The 22,033-nt window shown below is 48.4% G+C and overlaps 2 protein-coding genes across 2 annotated transcripts in view; both read right to left on the reverse strand.

Moving 5' to 3' along the window:
• Positions 1-2: 2 nt before the first annotated feature.
• On the reverse strand, positions 3-16,955 carry dgke (diacylglycerol kinase, epsilon). Its single transcript, XM_073026524.1, has 10 exons — positions 16,178-16,955; positions 14,617-14,736; positions 14,067-14,210; positions 13,451-13,608; positions 10,119-10,167; positions 9,782-9,895; positions 6,328-6,399; positions 3,935-4,062; positions 2,993-3,104; positions 3-1,351 (listed from the first exon to the last, which is right to left on the reverse strand). The coding sequence occupies exons 1-10, from the start codon at positions 16,799-16,801 to the stop codon at positions 1,163-1,165; spliced, it is 1,710 nt and encodes a 569-aa protein (XP_072882625.1). The 5' UTR covers positions 16,802-16,955; the 3' UTR covers positions 3-1,162.
• LOC140714851 (ankyrin repeat and fibronectin type-III domain-containing protein 1-like) overlaps positions 16,948-22,033 on the reverse strand; it is a 92,919-nt gene continuing 87,833 nt past the window's right edge. Inside the window, exon 18 of the mRNA XM_073026525.1 lies at positions 16,948-21,847. Coding sequence (XP_072882626.1) covers positions 21,108-21,847 — 740 coding nt within the window. The 3' untranslated portion in view covers positions 16,948-21,107. The remainder of the gene's footprint in view (positions 21,848-22,033) is intronic.

Raw genomic sequence — 22,033 nt, forward strand, 5'->3', positions numbered from 1 at the left:
GCTGGAGTCTCCCCAGATTTATTTCACATTATCTGAATCACTGTTTGACCATATTAAGCAGCTTTTCCAACCTTGTCACTCACAAATCACAACACTGAGTTAAAACACTGCACTACCAGAGCAGTCTATGTAAACATCACAATGACAGAACCCAGTCTGGCTGGAGAGGGACATGGGCACTATGTAAAGCTGAAGCAGAGGGAGGGACCAGACCAGCAGAGGATAAATACTTACTGGCCCTTACACTGGAGGAAGTAAATGTGGTCTACGGGAATGGCCCTGAGCTTCTGATCATACATTCTATCCTCTGAACTCTGCTTTCTCCATTCTACTTAAACCACATTTGCTCTCTCACTTTTGGAATGAAGGTTCCTCAACCTAAACCATCAGCTCCTAGTTCTGTCCAAGCTGCTGGGCAGTTCCAGGGTAAAACAATGGATACAGGCAGTCACTGGGCCAGAGCACAGATGCAGACCATGTCCCATTCTAAGGACCTAATCCTCCCTGATGGTAATGTGAACAAACTCCCCAGCACAAATGGGCAAGGTGAAGACATGAAGCACGACACCACAGAAAAGGTCCCAAATCAGTAACTTGACAAGAGTGGAGACAGAAATAGCAGCCCAGCTCAGCGCTTACCAATCTCATGGTGATGATGTGGCAGGGAGAGGGCGGAGAACACACTCTCTGAGATGTCAGACCTAAGCACTGAAGTGGGGACTCCCTCAGAATAAACCCATAGATCCCTGCTCTGTCCCAGGACCTGTCTTCCCTTGCTACACTGCAGGAATTTTCTCCTGTCAATGACTGGATGAAATGCCATTTCCCAAGAAGGGCAGTAAGCTGGGAAGTGGAGGGGCAGGGCTGCAGGAGATATGGAAGTGTGGTCAGCAAGCAAGGTGAGTGTGCATTCCTCTCCCTCCCAGGGAGGGCAGGGCTGCACGGAATACGGAAGTGCGGTCCACGAGTCCTGAGGGTCAGCATGCAAGGTGAGTGTGCATTCTCCCTCCTCCAGCTGCATCGAGAACCTCCCCTCTCCCTCTGGACAAGTAGGAAGGATATTTCAGTGCAAGAATATCCATACTGGAAGTTTTTTGTCTCCAACCGTTGCAGGAGGTTCTCCTCCACTTTCCAGTAAAGTGCATTCTTCCTGTCCAGGTCCTCAGCTCTGCTGTGGGGACGCTCCTCTGCCCCTGCTGCCCTCTGGCTCACTGTAGAATTGATCCGTCTCCGAAGCCGGGGCTTCAACGATCAACGCCTGGGTCTTGTGACTGATGAGGATTGTGCACGGTCCCTGGACCCAGGGCTCACCGTCCACTTGCATCGGCATCACAGAGCTCTTCAAGGTCAGCTGGGGAGGAAAGGAAGATTGGTCATTTGTAAATAATGAGATTCTACAGATGCTGGAAATCCAGAACCATACACACAGTAAATACTAGAGGAATTCAACAGGTCAGGGAGCATCAATGGAGGGGAATAAACAGTCAATGTTTCAGGCCAAGACCCTTCCATCAGAACTAGAAATGATGGGGAAGAAACCAGAATAAGGTGGGGGGAGGGGAAATACAAGCTGGAAGTGATAGGTGAATCATGGTGAGGGAAATAGAGGGTGAAGTTAAAAGCAGGGAGATGATAGGTGAAGAAAGGTAAAGGGCTGGAGAAGGAATCTAATAGGAAGGGCATTGGGGGAGGTGACAGGCAGATAAGGGGGAGAGGGGAGAAATTACCAGAAGTTAGAGAAATTAATGTTCATGTCATCAGGTTGGATACTATCCATTAGGAATACGAGAAGTTGCTCCTCCAACCTGAGTTGGAGGCAACTGTTTTAAATCCAATCCCCACTTGTACTCCGACATGTTGGTTCTGCCACCACAATGAGGCCACTCTCAGGTTGGAACCTGCCTGCACTAGGAGGCATTTCCAGTAACCAGTTAACCCACCAGTCCTACCTGTTTTTGGGATGCGGGTGGGAACCAAAGCACTCGGTGAAATGTGCAAATGCTACACCAACAGACAGTGCCAGAAGTTGGGAATGAATTCCGGTCATGGGCATGTCTATCAGCTGTCACCATGGCACACACAACCACATTTTCAGCATTATTATTTATTTTAAAACACCAAAACCTGATGAAATATGGGTCTGGGGATAATGGCCAAAGGAAAGGACAGAAACAGGTTGGGTTCCATCAGCCCTCACTCCAACTAATCAATCACCATCACCAGCAATTTTTTTGTTAAAACAATTTGCAGACCAACTCTCGCAAACATGACAACAGCAAGGGCCGGGACTGACCTGTGTGGGATACCAGTGATCCATCACAAATCTCCTATTATCAATTTGCCATCCTACGATGGATCCCATAGGCATGTACCAATCCATGTAAAATCACATTAATCACACTGCCTTCATCAAGGATTGATCCCTCCAAGAAATCCTATCTAACTGGCCAGATACTCAAGATACCCACAATACAGAAACCACCCGCTTCACTAGACACGGGAAGGATTCCTGCTTGAACCCCACTGTACAGGACCCGACCCTACCCAACAAATGGAAGTACTGGTCTGTGACTGACATTGTTAAAGAATATTATCCCCCCCCAATACACAAGACCCCATCACTGCTCCTCTATCATCCAGACACCAAAACACCAACTGTTCCACCCAGCTCCCAGTGATGTACCTCCCCGAGCCCAACCTATAGTCCCTCTGTTTCACCCCACAAATTACAGGTTTACCTACCCGAACATTGGCATCTCACCACCAGATCACCCCAGCTCCCCCACACTCCCACCAAACAGTTCACTAAATAGCTAGCTTTCACCCTCAGACCTATATGGAAGCAGATAGCCACCCCCACCCCACTCTGAATTACTGCCCCTACCCATCAAACATGCTAGATCCCCACCCTGCCACACTCCTATGCGACTGGATCACAAAAACCGACATTAAATTAGGTTCTGCACACCACCCACAATCAGAAGACACTTACCCTGACTGTGTGGGCCTGTCCCAGGCGCACGGGGTTGGCTAGTCCAATGTGGATCTGAGCACAATGGAAGGAACCGTACACTCCCACCACTTCCAACAGGCTATCATTGTGGCTGCAGGAACAGAGACCAGGTTACCAGAGATGTCAGACATACTACCCAACACACAATGCTGCATCACACCCTCCCTTCATCCCAGGGATGGACTTTCCTGCACAGTTACCTGAGATGTCAGACACACATCGCACTGCACCCTCAGTTCCAGTGGGCACTTCTCTTCGCCCAGGGACACCTCCCCCACACAAGTAGACAGGGTAGTAAAGGTGGCATATGGCACACTTGCCTTCATAAATTTGGGGAGTTGCATACAAGAGTTGGAAAACTGCGGTTCTGGTTGACTATTACAGTGTGGGGGCTTTGGTGAGGTTGTAGAAGAGGTTTACCAGAATGTTGCCTGGATTAGAGGGCATGATGTACTGGGAGACTGGACAAATTTGGGTTGTTTGCTCCATAGTAGAGGGGAGTTCTGAAAGATCTTAAACTATGAGGCACAGATAGTGGACAGGGAACATTTCCCCCAGAGTACAAATGTTCAATACTAGATGACGTGTATTTAAGGTGAGTGGGGGGGGGGGGGGGGGGGAAGAAAGGTTTAAGGAGATGTGCAGGACAAGATTGTTGTTTAAAAGTACAGTGGAGGATGCCTGTGTCAGGCTGCCAGGGGTGGAGCTGGTGGTGGAAGCAGATATGAGAATGATGTTTAAGAGGCTTTTAGACAGTTACATAGAAATGCAGGGATATGGATTGTGAGCAGACTGAAAGGATATAGTTAAATTTGGATCATGTTTAGCTCAGACATCATGTATGTAAGCTCTATTGTTGTAGGTCCTCTCCCCAACCCAGCCACCACGTTAAATACCAACACTGGTAGTCTGTGGGCTTACCTGGCTGGGGGATATGATTCACTCCCTGTTCCTTCCCAAAGACGGCAGCCTCCACCCCAGTAGGCGATGTTCAGGACAATGACTCCCTCCAGCTTTGGCAGTGAAATCTGCTCACCATCCAGCTCCACCTGAGTGAGCAGTAGAGAGTGAGGGGCAAGGGGGGAGGTGCGGCACAGGTGGATGCATAAATCTAAATCTAATCTCCCTCTGTAGCTGCCCAGGCCCGTGGGTCGTTATTGGGTACAGGGTGTTAAACAGTGAGCAGAAAGGGAGGGGGGAAGGGAGAGAGATAGAGACCCCTTCACTGAGACCAGAGAAACAGTGCCTCGTAAAAGCATTCAGCCCCCAACCCTCAAATAAATGAGTATACAAGTAGGGATTTTGATCAATTTAACTGAGAATTTTTATTTGTGAATCACATGGCTCTTCCCCCCGCCACCCCACAGTAGAGCCCAAACAATGGAAAATTGTAAAGCATGATAAACTAAAAATTCAAAACCTGGAATGTCAGCAGTTCAAAAGTATTCAATCCTCTTTGCTCAGTGTTTAGATAAGTCTCTATTAGCTTTGCACAATGTGATGGAGCAAGATTTACCTAATCCTCCTTGCAAAATTGCTCATGCTGTGTCAGGTTAATTGGGGAGTGGCAGTGGACAGCGATCTTGAGGTCTTGCCAGAGAAGTTCAATCGGGTTAAGGACAGGATCTGACTTGGCCACTCAAGGACATCAATTTTCTTCAATTGAACCCACTCCATGGTTGCTCAGACAGTGCGCTTCAGTTTGTTATCCTGCCGAAAGATGAACTTCTTCCCCAGTTTAAACTTACTGGCAGAGGCTAGAAGGTTCTTATCCAGGATCACTTGTATTTAGCAGCATTTATTTTCCCATCAATCCTGACCAGATTTCCAGTCCTAGCTGCTGAAAAGCATCCCCATAGCAGACAGTAGATATGGTGTTACCTGGCTGATGCTGAGAATTAGATTTACACACAGGTATTGCTTTGTGTTGAGGCTAAGAAAGTTCCGCTTTAGTCTCATCCGACCTCAAAACCCTTTTCCACATCTTTACAGTATCTTCTAAGTGACACTTTGCAAAGTCTTCATGGGCAAGGATATATTCTATTTTCAGCCAGGGCTTCTTCCTTGCCACTCTTCAATAAAATACCCTTTTTGTGCAAAGCCTTAGATTGTGAAGCCAAGAACTTCATCTCCAGTTGCAGCCACTGGCTTCTGTAGCTCACTCAAGTGACTGTTTATGTCACAGTAGCCTCTTTTACAAGTGCCATTCTTCTCTGGTGACTAAATTTAAAGGGTGAGCCTGACCGTTACTTTTCCACTTTTTCATGATGGACTGCACTGAGCTTGTACCTTCCCCACATATGTGCTTCTTGATTATCATCTCCTCAACTTGCCTTGAAGGTTCTTTTGTTTTCATTTTGGTTTGGTCTACTGAAAATCTACCATACTGTTGGACCTCAGATCATTTATTCAGATGATCCTCTAATTTTCTATTATCAATAAATTGGTTGAGTTAGTAAGGCAACATACAGTATTGCACCTGAGGAAAGTTAGTATAATTACAGAGGATGAATAGCCTCACAGCTTTGGTTTTTGATTTTCAGTAAACTGTTGACGTGTTTTGGAATATTTCTTTTGATTTGACATGATGCACAATGTCTTGTAAATTAGCTCAAAAATCCACAAGGTTTTAAATTTAGAAAATGAGGCAATAAAATGTTAAAATATACTTGAGGGGCTGAATCCTTTTTTCAAGGCACTGCATTTATAATCATAGAAAAGTACAGTACAGCAACAGGCCATTCAGCCCATCTAGTCCATGCCAAACCATTAAGCTGCCTACTCCCATCGATCAGCATGCAGATCATAGCCCTGTATTGCCATACCATTCATGTAACCTATCCAAACTTATCTTAAACATTGAAATTGAGTTCACATGCACCATTCGTGCCAGTAGCTCGTTCCACACTCTCACAACACTGAGTGAAGATGTTTCCTCTCATGTTCCCCTTAAACTTTTCACCTTTCACCCTTAAGTCACAACCTCTGGTTGTAGTTCCACCCAACCTCGGAAGAACTTGCTTGAATTTACCTCTATCAAATCTCCTCTCAGTTTTCTACATTCCAAGTATAAATGTCCTAATCTAGTCTATCTTTCCTTATAATGCAGGTCCTCCAGACCCAGCAACATCCTTGTAAATTTTCTGTACCCTTTCAACCTTAGTTACATCTTTCTTGTAGGTAAGTGACCAAAACTGCATACAATACTCCAAATTAAGTCTTGCCAATGTCTTGTACAACTTAATCTGTGGTGAGACAGATTAAGAAGTCCCTGGGAGTGGGATACATGTGACAGGGAGCAGCCCACAGCTCACCTCTATCTTCTTGTCCAGGTCCTTGCATGTCTGAATCAGGCAGTCTCTGGTCCCGTAGAAGAAGTATACAGCCTTCATAAAACACAAGCACAGCAGTGAATCCTTCTGTCTCCCGGAGATTTTCAGAGCATACACCCATTCCCCAGCAGCCCAGCACAGACCCATCATCCTACAACTTCACCCTCACCGCAGTCCAGTCCTTCCCAGCATCAGGGTCAGCATAAAATACACATCACACATGCTCTGGCAGGGATCAACTAGAAGAAACGTTGTGGACCCAGTGGGACAGCGGTGGGTGGACTCCTTGCTGGAGGTGAGACTGCTTGTGTGGAGCACCACACACACACTCTCAGCAAGTCTATCAGAGCCCCACTGAGCTGGGTGAGGGGTGCACTGGGACAAGGTGAGCATACTGATCACTAACCTCCACACCATGGGACTGGTTGGTCATCTTGGTCCCACCCCACCTCTGCCACCAAGGCCTAGAAAAAACTAGTAGATTCCTTCTCGGGAAGAGGAATCCCTAGTCCCTGAGAGGAAAATGCAATCAGCCACAGGTAAGAGGAAGTCCTGCTCCTTGCCTTGTTCTCAAGTCGATTGGAGAGAGCAGTCACCAGTTTGTGTCCAAACTAAGGTGTGACATTTCACTCTCAGATCCTGGATGACGAGCTGCCCTGTACTATAATGTATTTTCCCACCAAGGTACTGTCTTCAGGACTCCACAACTCCCAGAGGCAAGCATTAGGCATGCTGCTTTGCAGGAACTACCTGCCTTCACTGGGATCTACTCAGAGCTGGGAAATGGCTATGTCCAGTTGGAACACTTCCCCAGCACAAGGGGATCCACTCCAGCTCTGGGAAAAAGGACAGACAGGGCAGTGGAGGAGCAAGCTGCTAATCATTGGGGGTCCAGGCCAAAGAATCTGGCCATCCTGTTACAGGGTCACAGATGGGACCATCCAAACTGGGCAGACCCAATTTCTGAAACCTCCCTGGAACAAGTCCCACATGGGGCAAGCCTTCTCAGAATCGGCCTATTCCACATCACATTTCTGACATTCATGACCTCCTCGTCTTCATCAGGACACAACGAGTGCCCGTCCTGGTCCCAGATCAGTCAATTTGGTATTAAAGTATGTATATGTATGTCACATACTATCCTGCAATTCATTTTCTTGCAGGGAGTTATAGAAAGATAAAAAAAAGCAACAAAATTTATGAATTACTACAGAACATAGCACAGGAACAGGGCATTCAGCCAACAATGTGCCAAACCAGCTAAAAAGCAAATCAAAAACACCCAAACACTAATTCCTCCTACCTACACCATGTCCATATCCCTCCATCTTCCTTACATCTATGTCCCTATCCAAGCATCTAATATATTTGCTTTTATCACCTCACCAGGCAGCGTATTCCAGACATCCACGACTCTGAGTAAAAAAACTTATCCCTCACATCCCCCTTGATCCTACACCCTCTCACCTTCAATACATATCCTCTAGTATTAGACATTTCAACCCTGGGAAACAGATACTTCCTGTTTACTCTATTTATGCCTCACATAATCTTATAAACCTCTATCAGGTCTCCCCTCAGCCTCCGGTGCTCCAGAGAAAACAACCCAAGTTTATCCAGTCTCTCATGATAGCACACACACTCTAAACTCTGTACCCTCCCCATAGCCTCAACATCCTTCCTATCATGGAACAACCAGAATTGTATGTAATACTCCAGATATGGCCTAACCAGAGTTTTATAAGTTGCATCATAATTGTCTCCTTGCATTTGCCCTACCAAGGTGCAACACCTCACAGTTATCTAGGTTAAACTCCATCTGCCATTTCTCTACCCATATCTACAATTAATCTACATCGTGCTATATTCTTTGCCAGTCTTCTTCACTATTCACAACTCCACCAATCTTGGTATCATCCGCAAACTTACTAACCCGCCCAACTATATTTTCATCCAAGTCATTTATATACATCACAAACAGCAGAGGTCCCAGCTCAGTTCCCTGGGGAACACCACTAATTACAGACCTCCAGGTCAAATAAGTCTCTTCAACCCCAACCCTCTGACTTGTATATACAAGCCAATTCTGAATCCAAGCAGCCAGTTCTCTGCAGATCCCATACATCTTAATCTTCTGGATTACCCTCCCACTTTGTCAAACAGCTTACTAAAATCCATGTAGACAATATCCACTTCCCTATCTCATCAATCTCTCTCGTCACCTTATCAAAAAATTCAATCAAGTTGGTAAGGCACAATTTGCTCTGCACAAAGCTACGCTGGCTCTCTCTAATTAGGGACCTACAACTGTGTGAGACTCACCCATCTATAGTTCCCAAAATTTCCCCTTGTTCCCTTAAACAGAGGTACATTAGCCACTTGCCAGTCCTCTGAGACCTCTCCACCTCTCCTGTGGCTAGAGAGGACACAAAGATAATGGTCAAGGGCCCAGCAATCTAGTCTCTTGCCTCCTTCAATTAGCTGGAGTAAATTGAATCAGGCTCTGGGGTTTTATCCATCTTAGTTCTTACTAGGAGAGGCTCAACATTTCCTTCTCCTTGACCTCTAAACACCCTAACGTATTTATACACTTGGCACTGATCTCCTGGTCTTCCATATCCTTTTCCTTGGTAAATACTGAAGCAAAGTACTCATTAAGTACCTCAGTCACATTCTCTGCATCTAAACAAATGCTCCCCCCTTTATCCTTGAGAGCTCCCACCCGCTCCCCAGTTATCCTAATGCTCTTGATTAATGTAAAAAAATGTCAGAATTCACTTTAACCCTACTTGCCAAGGACATTTCATGGCTCCTCCTGGTTTTCCTAATTCCCTTCCTTTGTTATTCTCTGATTTCTTTATACTCCTCATGTGCTTCGTTTGATCCCAACTGCCAAAGCTTTACGTACTTTTCCTTTTCATCATCTCTCTGGACAGAGGTTCTATTATCTTTCCTTCTCGATCATTCCCTCTAACAGGAACATACCTTTCTTGTACTCTGTGCAGTTGATCTTTAAACACCGTCCATATGTCTGGTGTGGACTTGCCAAAGTTGTTCCCAATTAATACTTCTTAGTTCCGGACTAATACCTTCGTAATTTGCCCTACTCCAACTTAAAATTCTCCCACAAGGAAAATACCTATCCTAGAAACATACAGCACAATACAGGCCCTTCGGCTCACAGAGTTGAGCCGAACATGTCCCTAACCTTGGAAATGACTAGGCTTAACCATAACCCTTTATTTTTCTAAGCTCCATGTACTTATTCAAAATTGTCTTAAAAGACCCTATCGTATCTGCCTCCACCACCATTGCCAGCAGCCCATTCCATGCACTCACCACTCTGCATAAAAAAATTTACCCCTGACATCTCCTCTGTCAGACAGTAAGGTGAAGTCCTCCCCACTACCACATTGCTCCTCTCAGCTCCACCCACCTTGTTAAGGATCCTGCTGGAGAACAGGGAGGGGCTCTGTTGCCGATGCTCGTGGAAGTTCAAGGCCATGAGAGCATCAGGCCCAATGGAGAAGTAATTGTTCATGGAGAAGACCTGATAGGGAGGAACAGAGTATACTTCAGCTCCAGAGCATCCAACCGCAAGATGTCGGGGGGGTGGGGGGGGGGGGGGTGGATGGGAGTCGGGGAGATGGAAGATGGAGGGGTCCTGGGTTTGGTGGAGGGAGGGGTGGGAGAGAGATGGAAGGGTCCGGAAGATGGGGAGGAGGAGGCTCAGACACACGCACAATGGGGGTGGGGGGGGGGGCTGCCATTACCTTGGGTCGGTGGAAGCTGTAGAATCCCTTAGTAATCCGCACTCTCCAGCTGTGGGGACAGGAGGGACAGAATGAGTACAGGTATGCATCACTTAATGTCCACAATATGTTCTGTGAAATCGGATGTTATGTGATCTAGACATTGTGCAAACACCATATTATATACTTTGCCTCTTGCTGCTGCTATCACTAGGAGTCGTTCTGCTGCATTTGGAAGCCATGATGCACATTACGGTAATATTTTCGAAAGAGAATTAAACAGAGCAATAACGCTACTACACTCGAGACGCACAATACACAAGATTGGTTACGTCTGCTACGTCACGTTCTCCAATCGGGAATACGGATGTATATGCGATCGGACGTTAAGCGGTGCACACCTGTAGTTTCAGGGATTCTCCCCCCTCACAGACTGGGCCCCAGGTACCCCCAGACCCCACTGGAGACCCTCTCAGAGCACGTATGCTCCATTCCTCAAATGGAGCACATTCCTTCTCAAGCTGTGCGGCAGAGTCCTCAAATCATCCTTTCCCCACTGCACACTAGACCCCTCCTCTGTATTGAAGTCCTTGCCCCTCCCCACAAAAAATTTGCTCCCAGGCTAAGAACTGGGGCAGCCCTGTGGCTGGCTTTTGAATGGGTTTCTGACACACTGACAAGGTCACATCTGCTACAGTGCAAGGGCACAGCCTTGTGGAGACCACTGGCCAAAGCTTCCAGTTACACAACCCTCTTGCAGACCACCCCCCATCACAGAAATCATTTGCCAACTCATCCTGGAACTGATGGGTCTCTAATCTCTTCTCACACATGGAACCTGGTGAATGGATTACTGACTCATGTGAACCATATGAGCCACACTGCACTCAACACTGTATTATCCACATTGTTCAGACAGGAATGCTCACATAACAAAGCCATGCTCACCATCTCTGAAAATGCTCTATACTTCCAAGTGGAGAGTGCTCCCATCCCTTGATTTCTTTCCCAGTAATTCCCCACATTTACCACAAGAATACAAGAAATAGGACCAGGAGTAGGCCACCCGGCCCATCGAGCCTGTTCCACCATGCAATATTATAGCTGATCTGGCCATGGACTCATCTCCACCTACCTGCCTTTTCCCCATAATCTTTAATTTCCCTACTATGCAAAAATCTATCCAACCTTGCCTTAAATATATTTACTGAGGTAACTTCATTGGGCAGAGAATTCCACAGATTCACCACTCTCTGGGAAAAGCAGTTTCTCTTCATCTCCATCCCAAATCTACTCCCCAAATCTTGAGGCAATGTCCCCTAGTTCTAGTCTCATCTACAAGTGGAAAAAACTTTCCTGACTCTATCCTATCTATCTTTGATAATTTCATATGTTTCTATAAGATCTCTCATTTTTCTGAATTCCAGTGTGTACAGTCCCAGTTGACTCAATCTCTCCTCTAACTCCCACCTACTACTGCTGGGGCCAACACCTGCCCTCCTCCAGCGGCGCTTCACTGCGGCCAGTAAGGCTTTAGAAACCTACATAAGTTCCAGCCATCTCCAACATCTCCTTCAAGAGTGTCCTTGGACACATTTCACTACACCCTGGGGAGTTATCCATTCTAGAATCTAGTGATTCTTGAAAAATTTATTACTAATGGCTCCATGATCTCTTCAGCCATCTCTTTCAGATCTCTGGGGCGTATACCATCTGTTTCAGGTAACTTATCTACCTTTGGACCTTCCAGTTTTCCAAAAACCTTCTCTCTAGGTATGGTATCTTCATACACTTCATGCCCCTGACACCTGTAACTTCCACTGCTAGTGTCTTCTACATTGAAGACTGATGTAAAATACTCAGTTAATCCAGTATTTTGTCTCACATTACCTCGCCAGTGCCATTTTCCAGTGGTCCAATATCTACTCTCACCTCTCCTTTACACTTTATATATCTGAAGAACCTTCTGGTATCATTTGTTACATTATTGGCTTGCTTAGCTTCATTTTTGATCTCCCCTCCCTTATGGTTTTTCTCATCTTCTATTGTTTATTTTTTAGAAATTTCCAATCCTCTAACTTCCTACTAATTTTTTGCACTATTATACTTTCATGATCCCTTTTGCTTTTATGCTGTCTTCAGCTTCTCCCTCTCAAATTGCAGGGTGAATTCTATCATATTATGATCACTATTACTTAAGGGTTCCTCTACCTTAAGCTCTCTAATTATGGTTCATTACACAACACCCAATCCAGAGTAGCTGATCTCCTAGTGGGCTCAACAATGAGCTGCTCCAGAAAGCCATCTAGGGGGCATTCCACAAATTATCTCTTGGGATCCAGCATGAACTTGATTTTCCCAATCTATCTGCATATTGAAATCTCCATTGCCCTTCTAACATGCTTTTTCTATGTCACACTAATTTATAGACCACATCCTGGCTACTTTTCATAGGCCTGTAAATACCCATCAGGTTCTTCTTAACCTTATAGTTCCTTAACTCTACCCACAAGGATTCTACTTCATCTTCCATGTCACCTCCTTCTCAAGATTTAATAGATTTTTTTTTTAACCAGCAGAGCCCCTCCCCTCCTCTTCCAACCTCCCTGTCCTTTTGATAGATTGTGTTTCCTTGGATATTATACTCCCAACATCTTTCAGCCATGACTCCGTGATACCCACAACATAACTGCCAATCTCTAACTGTGCTTCAAGATCATCTAATTCTGTAAACAAGAAAAAATGTGCAGATGCTGAGCAACATACTGGAGTAACTCAGCAGGCCAGGCAGCATCTATGCAAAGTACAGTTGACATTTTGGGCCAAAACCCTTTGGCAGGACCTTTTTCTGCATACTGCATATATTCAAGGTTAATACCTGGCTGTGGGATGGAGATGGTCAGTTAGTTTCCAGGGGAACGGGGCAGAGCAGTGATGGGTCGACTGGACTGCTGCACAGCGAAGCAGCAGGGGTACAGTGGGCCTGTGACATTCTGACTTGCAGTCAGGATGCAGCGTAGACCATCTATGAAACATCGCGGTTATTTGCTGCACCAATGCCACTCCCAAACGGATCCCATCTCACAGCAAAAACCCTCCCCTCAGCTTGAACAACAAAACCAGATACACTGCTCACTGCAAAAGGACTGTTAGCATTCAGAACTGCTTGCTGGACCTAGTTATCTATTGCCAATGGTGGGCGCAGCACCCACACAGATCTCTGTGAACGACACTTGCTGTCTCCCTGCATCACCACAAATTCCTCCATATGGTACCCTCATTGGGAATAGTGTGGTCCCAAGAGGTGGGGAACCAGCTCCAGCCGTGTGTTAGCATCCCATCAAACAACTCACCGATCCAGCTTCACTGTCTCTCCCTCCAGAACATGGCGCAGGATCCCTTCAGCCGTTTGATCACCAGTGTAACCAGCACCCCAGCCGAGTGTACGAGACAGGTCGTTCCCGGTGCCCAGCGGCAGAATGGCCACACGTGGGGTGTACTGCTCCTGTCCCTGTACAGTGACCACATCAGCAGGGATTCAAACACAGCTCATTCCACACAGTTACTGTGACCCGTTCCTCTTCCCTGTGTTGTCACTATGCTGGGGTGTGCTCACTCTGGGCACAACCCAGACTCTGTTATGCATGCCTTTCTCAACTGTGCACTCCCACACGAGAAGGGCAGATGCATGCACGCGTACCCACACAGAGATAGGGGAGTGGCAGTGACATCGGTGCTGACATTGGGGCAGCTGCAGTGCATTGCCATATACTGTTAGAAATATCCACAGGAGGAACTACTCCCTCAGAGTAAACACCAGCACTGCACAATAGGACAGAATGGAGGGAGCTTCACTCTGTGTCTGACCCCAGGAGCGTATGATGGGACAATGTGGAGGGAGCTTCGGAGAGAGCTGACCCTGGGAGCGTGTGGAAGGAAAGTATAGAAGGGGTCTCACTCTTGACACACCTTGTGTTTCATCTCATCGATGGCATCCAGGACCCAGCCAACAGTTCCATCACCACCACATACGAGCACGCAGACAGAGTGGCTGGGTAGAACGGTGCAGAGTTGCAGAGCCTTGTACGGAGTCACGGTTCCAAGATCAAGCACCTGCAGGAGAAAAACCAGTCTTCAGCACTGTGTGGACCAGAGGACCAGCCCAAATCACTGTCGATGCCTACACAGACCAGAACGCACTTAGGGAGCACAATGCTGCAGAATATCAGCCCTCGGACAGCACAAATCAGAGCACCACCCTAATCACTGACAGAACCGACACCAGCCAGTACCCACACTTATAGAGAACGTTAGCCCTTACACACCACAAATCAGAACACCAGTCCAAATCACTGATGGAGCTAACACTGGCATGAACCCACAGAGAGAGCACATTTAGATCCAAGTCAGAAAAATATCAGCGATGATCCCTGTACATCTGCTCATGCACTGCTTCAATTCACTCCAGTTAGCAACATGCGTGATGAGGTACTGTGTTAATGAGGAACTGGGACTTTACCTGCACAGGATTGAGGATAGTGCGGAATTCACCCATTAAACTCTGGGCCATGTTGTTCCCACTGCGACTGTTGCCGAGGACCAGCACTGGGCTCCAGTTCTCCACACTAGTGGAGATGTACTGCATGGGGACGAAGAAACACAAATCATCACACAATGTGTTCAGCACTTGCAGGAACCATGTATCAGTGAACCCAGGGTACACTGACCTGGAGCTCAAGCTGGAATTGCAGACAGGGACTACAGACATTTCACAATATACACAGATTACAGGGAACTTTCCCACATGTTCTCACACTTATCGTTCATTCACCACCTACTTCCCAAAGTTCCTCCCTGCCAATCGTAGCCCAAAGGGGAAAAGATGCTGAACACTCTTACACACACCACTCTAGCTGACTACGCCTGGTGCCAGAGAAGGGTGATATTAAATTGCCTTATACCAGTGGTTCCCAACTTGGGGCGTACGCCCCACAGGGGGGTAATTTGAAGCTTGTTTAAACCAAGTTAATGGTCTTTTAGGCTTCCTCCAGGTGAATAGGAATTCACTTTTTGAATAATAAGAATTATATATCACCACAGGGGGCATCAGGATTTTAGAGGTGATTAGGTGGGGCATGGCCAAAAAAAGGTTGGGAACCACTACCTTATACATTAACACAGTCAAAAGGTGCATCAAATGGCTTCAACCCAGAGAGTGCAAGATAGGTTTGCAGAGGATGAGGGCAGGGAATAAAGAGTAAGAAATTGAGAGGTGTCAAAGAATGGAGGCAGCTTGGAAACCACATCCTCACATCTGAGGGAACTGACCACTGGGAGTGGGCAACACCATTAGTCTCTGAAGGAGCAGGACAGACAGGTGAGCTGGGTACGGCTGCATACTGTGTATGTGTATGAGGTGAGATACTACCAAGGGAGGGCTCATGGGAGCCTAAAGAGAGATTTAGTTCACATGTATTACATTATGAAAAGACTGGACTGGTAAACTATGGACGTACTGCCAAAACTGGGGGTGTGGTTCAGTACTCAGGGAAAATGGTTAGAGGAAAGTTGATAATATGGTGGTTAGAAACCCACACAGCACAGAATTAGGCCCTTTGGCCCACTGTGTCCATACTAATCTCATTTCAGTATCTGCTCACACCTTCTATTGACAATTCCCAATCTGGGCTGAAGAGCCATACTGAAACCTGTGGTCTGATGATGGGAGGTTGAATTCACCTCATCACCCTAGCACATGGAGGTCAGACCAGACACATCACAGAAACCCCAGCACTCCCACCCTACCTACCCTCCACCCACCTACTGACCAAACGGCATCCCAGACTACACCCAACCACCTCGAAGCTTCACCAGCTCCTTACCAGCCTACCCCACCTATCACCCCACTGCCAAAACCCAGTACCCACCTTCCACACCCCTTCCTACACCTGGCTCTCATCCTGCATCCCCTAAACTCCTACAGATTGCATCCCCACCCGCATCATCGTCACCTCCTTACCCAAACACCCACCACTCCCACCCTTTACCAATGCCCTCTCCACACCGACAGATCACCATACCTGTGCCGGATCGGTGGGCTCCCGGGTCCTGCGGCTCACCCAGTGCAGGTACTGCGGGGGGACGACGGCGCGGGGCAGCGGTCCGAGGGGGCAGGTGGGGGGGACCCTGGCCAGGCAATCGTCGTGGGCGACCTGTTGGCACCAAATGCAGCGCTGGTCGCAGAGGCAGGGCCGGGAGCCGCACTGCAGGCCGCAGACGGCGCAACGGTTGCAGAGTGGAAGGTTGCCGCGGAGCCAGTGGTGGCGAGGGGGACCGCGGGCCGCGCTCAGCCGTTGTTTGCAGCGCAGCCGTCGCTCGGCCGCTGCCTGGCAGGCCGTGTGGACGCAGGCTCCGCAGCTATCACAGTAGCAGCCCCGCAGCGCGGCCTGCCCGCACTCGCTGCAGTAGGTGGGACGGCCGAAAAGGTCCGAGTAAAGCCAGCAGTGTCCGCCCGGGCCGGGCCCGGCCGGCGCGCCGGGCCGCCCCCGTCTCCCGCCGTACCACCAGCTCAGCAGCACGGGCAACAGCACGGCGGCCGCCGTCAGCAGCGCCAGGCGACCAGCGCCCAAGCTCCAACCCCATTCCCAGGCCCCAGGGCCCACCTCCGCCGCTGCCTCGCCGCCTTCACCCATCCCGCCGGCCATCAACCCCGCGGCCCCGGGCGACCACCGCCGCCACTCAGCGGGGCCGCGCCAGAAGCAACGCGCTCCGGTGCGAGCAGAAGACGGGAACGCGCCATTGAAGCCACAACCGACGCCTAGGAAACGAGGCGGGGTCACGAAATTGACGTTGTTATGGGCAGGGCCGTGAGGGGGGGGGGGTCGTTGCTAAGGGCGGGGCCAAGGTTCCGGATAGGGGGCGGGGTCTGTTCGCACAAACATGGCGACGATGGTTCCGACAACCGAGCGGCCACCCCGGGCTTTTCAAAATCGACTTTATTGTCATAAGGATAGGTCCATTTATGCGCAGGTGCAATGGATAAACTTCCTTCCAGCATCATCACATCACATAAGCAACATTCACCAGAAAAACACGCAAATTATACATAACTAATACAAGAAAAAACACAATTAAAATAAAAATGTCCATTTTAAGTGCAACGTGATCAAAGTGTTCATAGTGTTGTTGAATACCAATTACAGTTTTGCCGGTCGATTCAAACCAAATGGTTGAAGGGAAGTAACTGTTCTTAAACCTGGGGACTTGTGGGACTTTGAGCTTCTGTACCTCCTGCCCGACAGTAGTGTACTGGCCCGGGTCGTGGGATCTTCGATGATAGATGTTGCTACTTTTGAGACACCTTCTCCTGGTGGAGAGGGATATGATATGCCAGTACAGTAATGTATTGGACAGAGTCCACTACCCTACAGCTTCTTATGTTCCTGTGCATTAGAATTGCCATACCATACCATGATGTGATGAGCTAAGATACTTTCATCAGTACATCTGTACACATTTGTTAGTGTTTGATGTCAAGCTTAACCTCCTAAAAGCATGCTTTCCTTGTGCTGCTGGGCCCAAGGCATCTCACCCAATATGTTAACACCCAGGAACTTAAAGTTGCTCTCTCTCTCTCTCTCCACCACCAACTTCACAATGTAGGCTGGAGTGTGTGTTCACCTTCCTTCCCCTTCCTGAAGACAACCATCATCTTTGGTTTTACTGGCAATGAGCAATATTATCTCTGGCCTAAGCTCTCTCTCTCATATGCTGGCTTGCCACCAGCAGCAACGGTGATGTGTTTGAATTTGAAGATGCTGTGCTTGGCCACACAGTCATGCATGCAGGGAGCAAAGTGCGCAACCTTGAGGAACCTGTGTGGATGAAAGGTAATGATGGCAAGAAGACAGGTCCATGGAATTGAGTGGGATCGGGATCAGCCATGATGAAATGGCAGAGCAGACTCAATGGGCTGAATGGCCTAATTTCCTCCTATGTCTTACAGTCTTATGATGTTAACAAAACTTATCAACTGGGATCTCAAAATCAGAATCAGCTTCATTATAACTAGCGTGAATCTGAAATTTGTATTTTTGTGGCAGACATAAAACCTTACTGGAAATTATAATAAAAAGTAAGTAATATTGCAAAAGAGAAATGGTGAGGTAGGTTCGTGGGTTTAGAAATCTGATGGCAGAGGGGAAGAAACTGTTCCTAAAATATTTGAGTGTGAGTCTTCAGGATCCTGTACCTCCTCCTTGATGCTAGCAATGAGAAGAGGCAATGTCCTGGATTATGTGGTGTCACAAAGTAACCTTACACTAACATGATAAGACCCAGGAACTGATTGTGGACTTCAGGAAGGGAAGTTAAGGGGACACACACCAGTCCTCACCAAGTGGAAAGGGTGAATTTCATGTTCCTGGGTGCCAATATCTCAGAACAGAGAGAAGAGCCACATAAGTCGCATCAGCAGAGGACCTGCCATGATGGTAAGCAGATGCAGGTCATCACTAATGCAGGGGTCGATTTGCTCCGTAACCAAACTCTCCAAGCACTTCATTACAGTTGCAGTAAGTACCACCGATCAGGTCATCGTGCCTTTCTTGGGCCCCTGTATAATAGATATCTTTCTGAAGCAGACAGAAGCCCAAGACCTCAGAAGCAAGAACTGAAAATGTCCGTAAAGACTCTAGCCTGTTGGTCTGCACAGATCTTTAGTACGCGGCCAAGTATACCGTCTGGACCTGACGCCTTCCATGGATTCACCCCTTCTAAGTGGTGCCTGTGGTAACTCTCTCCCCAACCTCACACCAACCTAGCAGTCTGCAACCTTCACCATTGGTACAGAGAAGCCAAATGAACATCACCTTATATCTCAAACAAGAGAAAATCTGTAGATGCTGGAAATCCAAGCAACACACACAAAATGCATCACTTTATATCTGCTTATGACCAGTACCCATTGATTTTTCCAGTGTCAGGTAACCCACACCCTCCCCTATGTTCTCCACACCCCCTCTACACACACACTTGTCCAACAGGGTTTCCCCTTTATTCCTCCAACCCTTCCCACAGAAAGTCCAGCCTCACCAACCAGGGGTCTATAACACAGACCCACCAGACCATAAACACAAAGTGTACTGCAGACGCTGGAAATCTAGAGCAATGCACACAATGTGCTGGAGGAACTCTGCAGGTCAGCCAGCAGTTATGGATGGAAATAAACAGTTGACATTTCGGGCTGAGATTCTTCACCAGGATTCATGATGAAAACCCATGATCAGTCCTGATGAAGGGTCTCAGCCCAAAATGTTGACTGCCTGACTTACTGAGCTCCTCCAGTAGTTTGTGTATACTGCATGAGATCTCCAAGGCTCTGCGTATCTGGTGACCTACAGTTCCAGAGACAGAGGGAAAGGGGGTTCTAGCGACAGCAGTTTTCCAGAGTTCCCAGTGACTGGTCCACACCACCCCTCCTACTCCAACATCTCTGTCCTGTCCCCCACTCTCCATCTCCTTTCCATTCGCCTACCGCCAGCTATGTTGCCCAGAAAAGCAGCTTCCACGTTATGATCAAAGATACCTACAGCTCAGAGGAAGGCCCTCTGTCCCATCTAATCCATGCCAAACTGTTATTCTATCTAGTCCCATTGACCATAGCCCTCCATACCCCTCCCATTCACATATTTATCCAAACTTCTCTTAAATGTTCCAGTTGAACCACTTCCAATGGCAGCTTGTTCCACACTCTCACCACCTTCTGAGTGAAGCCCCCTTCAGGTTCCCCTTGAATATTTCACCTTTCACCCATAACCAATGACCTCTAGTTCCTCATGTGTTGACGCATGGCCAAGTAGTTAAGGCGTTCATCTAGTGATCTAAAGGTCGCTAGTTCGAGCCTAGGCTGAGGCCGCGTGTGTGTCCTTGAGCAAGGCACTTAACCACAATTTGCTCTGCGACAACACCGGTGCCAAGCTGTTTGGGTCCTAATGCCCTTCCCTTGGACAACATCGGTGCCGTGGAGAGGGGAGACTTGCAACATGGGCAACTGCCAGTCTTCCATTAAAAAAAAACCCTGCCCAGGCTTGCATCCTGGAAGCTTTCCAAGGCACAAATCCATGGTCTATCGAGACTAACAGAGGCCTACAAGTTCCTCATGTTAAATTAGTTGATACAAGACTGACCAGAAACATTTTGATTCTGTGCAAAGGTGGATGTGAACACACACTGACGTCTGTCCTTTGCAAACTGGGACAGCAGACTGTCAACTGAAAGATGCAGAGAGAAACAGAACCAAGCCTTTACATTTACAGGTCAACATTGCCTGCAAGTTTTTCTCTGTTGCTAGTTTGTAGAATGTTCCTGAAGACTTTCCTTGGAGATGTCTACACTTGAGCTTGCTTCCCATTGGCAGCGGTTCCCATGGAACTGAAGTCCAACACAGATGTAGATCAGTTGCAAGGGCAGGACATATTACATTTTCCAATTACAGTCCTAAAGTAGGTGGAATTCCAAACATTCAAACCATGGAGTCAACAAGGAGAAAGTGTTTGTGATGGTGAGGGAGCTGGTGATTCCTGGCCTTTGCAGTTTACCTGCGTCAACTATCCCCAGCGTGGTGGGGGGCGCACACAGAGGGGATCTGAGGAAGACCGTGCTCACTTGGAGGGTGTACGGAATGCACGCCTGAGGGGTTAGTGGGGGGGGGGGAGGTGCGGCTGTTTGACGGTGCACCATCTGGGTGCAGGGAAGTGGGGATGCTGTGAATGTGATGGAGGAGGTTTCCGCCAACTCCTGTGACTGTGTTTCCTCAAGCAGATACGGTCGAGGCTTGTAGTGAGCAGAAGTAGCCCATCACCCCACGTCAATCTAAGGATCATGCCCTGATGTTCAGGCCAGGGATGGAGGGGGCAGAGGGGTTAGAAGATGAGCCCAGGCCAGCGGGCTGTTTGACGATGGCGGTTGTGGTGGTGGGGGTGAGAGGGATGTCTGCTCCTCGCTGCCCCACTACAGGACACTGCTGAAGGAGTCAGGGCCAAGAGACAGACTCAGCTGCTCCACCTCTAACTTTTCGCGCCGATCCAGTTCGGCCTGCAGTGTGCTGGTGCCGCTGAGTTGCCCCAGGCAGGTTTCTGGGCAGAGTGGAGGGCTGAGCCTCGGTGTGTACACGCCTTCAGACAAACCTGGGGGCGGCCCAGCCCGCTGCAGCTGCAAGCAGCCTTGTCTGAAGTGTGCCCGGCGGCCGGAAGCGGAATGAGGGTCATTGCTACCCGCTGGCTCCCGGGCAGGGGGCTCTAATCCTAGGACACTGATGTCAGGTCCCTGGACACCGGGCTTTGACACTGGGACATTGATGTCCAAACACCAAACACCGGACTCCGTCCCACAGACCCTGGGCTCCGATCCCAGGGCACCGAAGTCCGAACAAAGAACACCGAGCTCCAACCTACAGACGCTGGAATCCGAACCCAAAACATTGACATCCGAACATCGGACACCAGGCTCCGATTCCCGAACACTGTTCTCAGACCCTCGGATGCTGCCTGCCGCCTCACTCTGCTCCCTCAGCCGCAGGATGTCCGGAGCGATGCCATTCAGATGGTGAGCTGGCCGCTGGCTGAAGTGACGTGAAGTTACGGTCAGCAGGTCGGGCTCCCTCGGGCTGAGTGTCTCACCAGAGTCACAGTCGCTGTCAGTCGGCAGGAAGACATCTGAGCTGCTGTCGTCGTCGGAACCGGGCCGCCAGTCTGCAACACAGGGGAGTTTACTATCAGATGGAAGGTTGGGGTCCAAAAGGAGAGGGGCTCGTGGGGAGCTAGGTTGGGATTTGCGAGGCAGTGGGGTCTGGGATGGAAGTGGTTGGATGTAAGGGGCCCTGTGCATTGTACCCTACTCTCCCACTTTCCTACATTCCACCCGCTCCCCCAGCCAAC

Source organism: Hemitrygon akajei, chromosome 22 (assembly GCF_048418815.1).
Source record: "Hemitrygon akajei chromosome 22, sHemAka1.3, whole genome shotgun sequence".
Lineage (NCBI taxonomy): Eukaryota > Metazoa > Chordata > Chondrichthyes > Myliobatiformes > Dasyatidae > Hemitrygon > Hemitrygon akajei.

What these genes read in the sequence shown, in the direction of transcription:
- dgke (XM_073026524.1), bottom strand. Translation starts at nt 16,801, where the DNA reads ATGGCCGGCGGGATGGGTGAAGGCGGCGAGGCAGCGGCGGAGGTGGGC. An exon ending in GAGACAGTGAAGCTGGATCG is followed by an intron (nt 10,168 to 13,450) that starts GTGAGTTGTTTG and finishes CTGTCCCCACAG; the next exon opens with CTGGAGAGTGCGGATTACTA. An exon ending in GAATCATATCCCCCAGCCAG is followed by an intron (nt 3,105 to 3,934) that starts GTAAGCCCACAG and finishes CTGTTCCTGCAG; the next exon opens with CCACAATGATAGCCTGTTGG.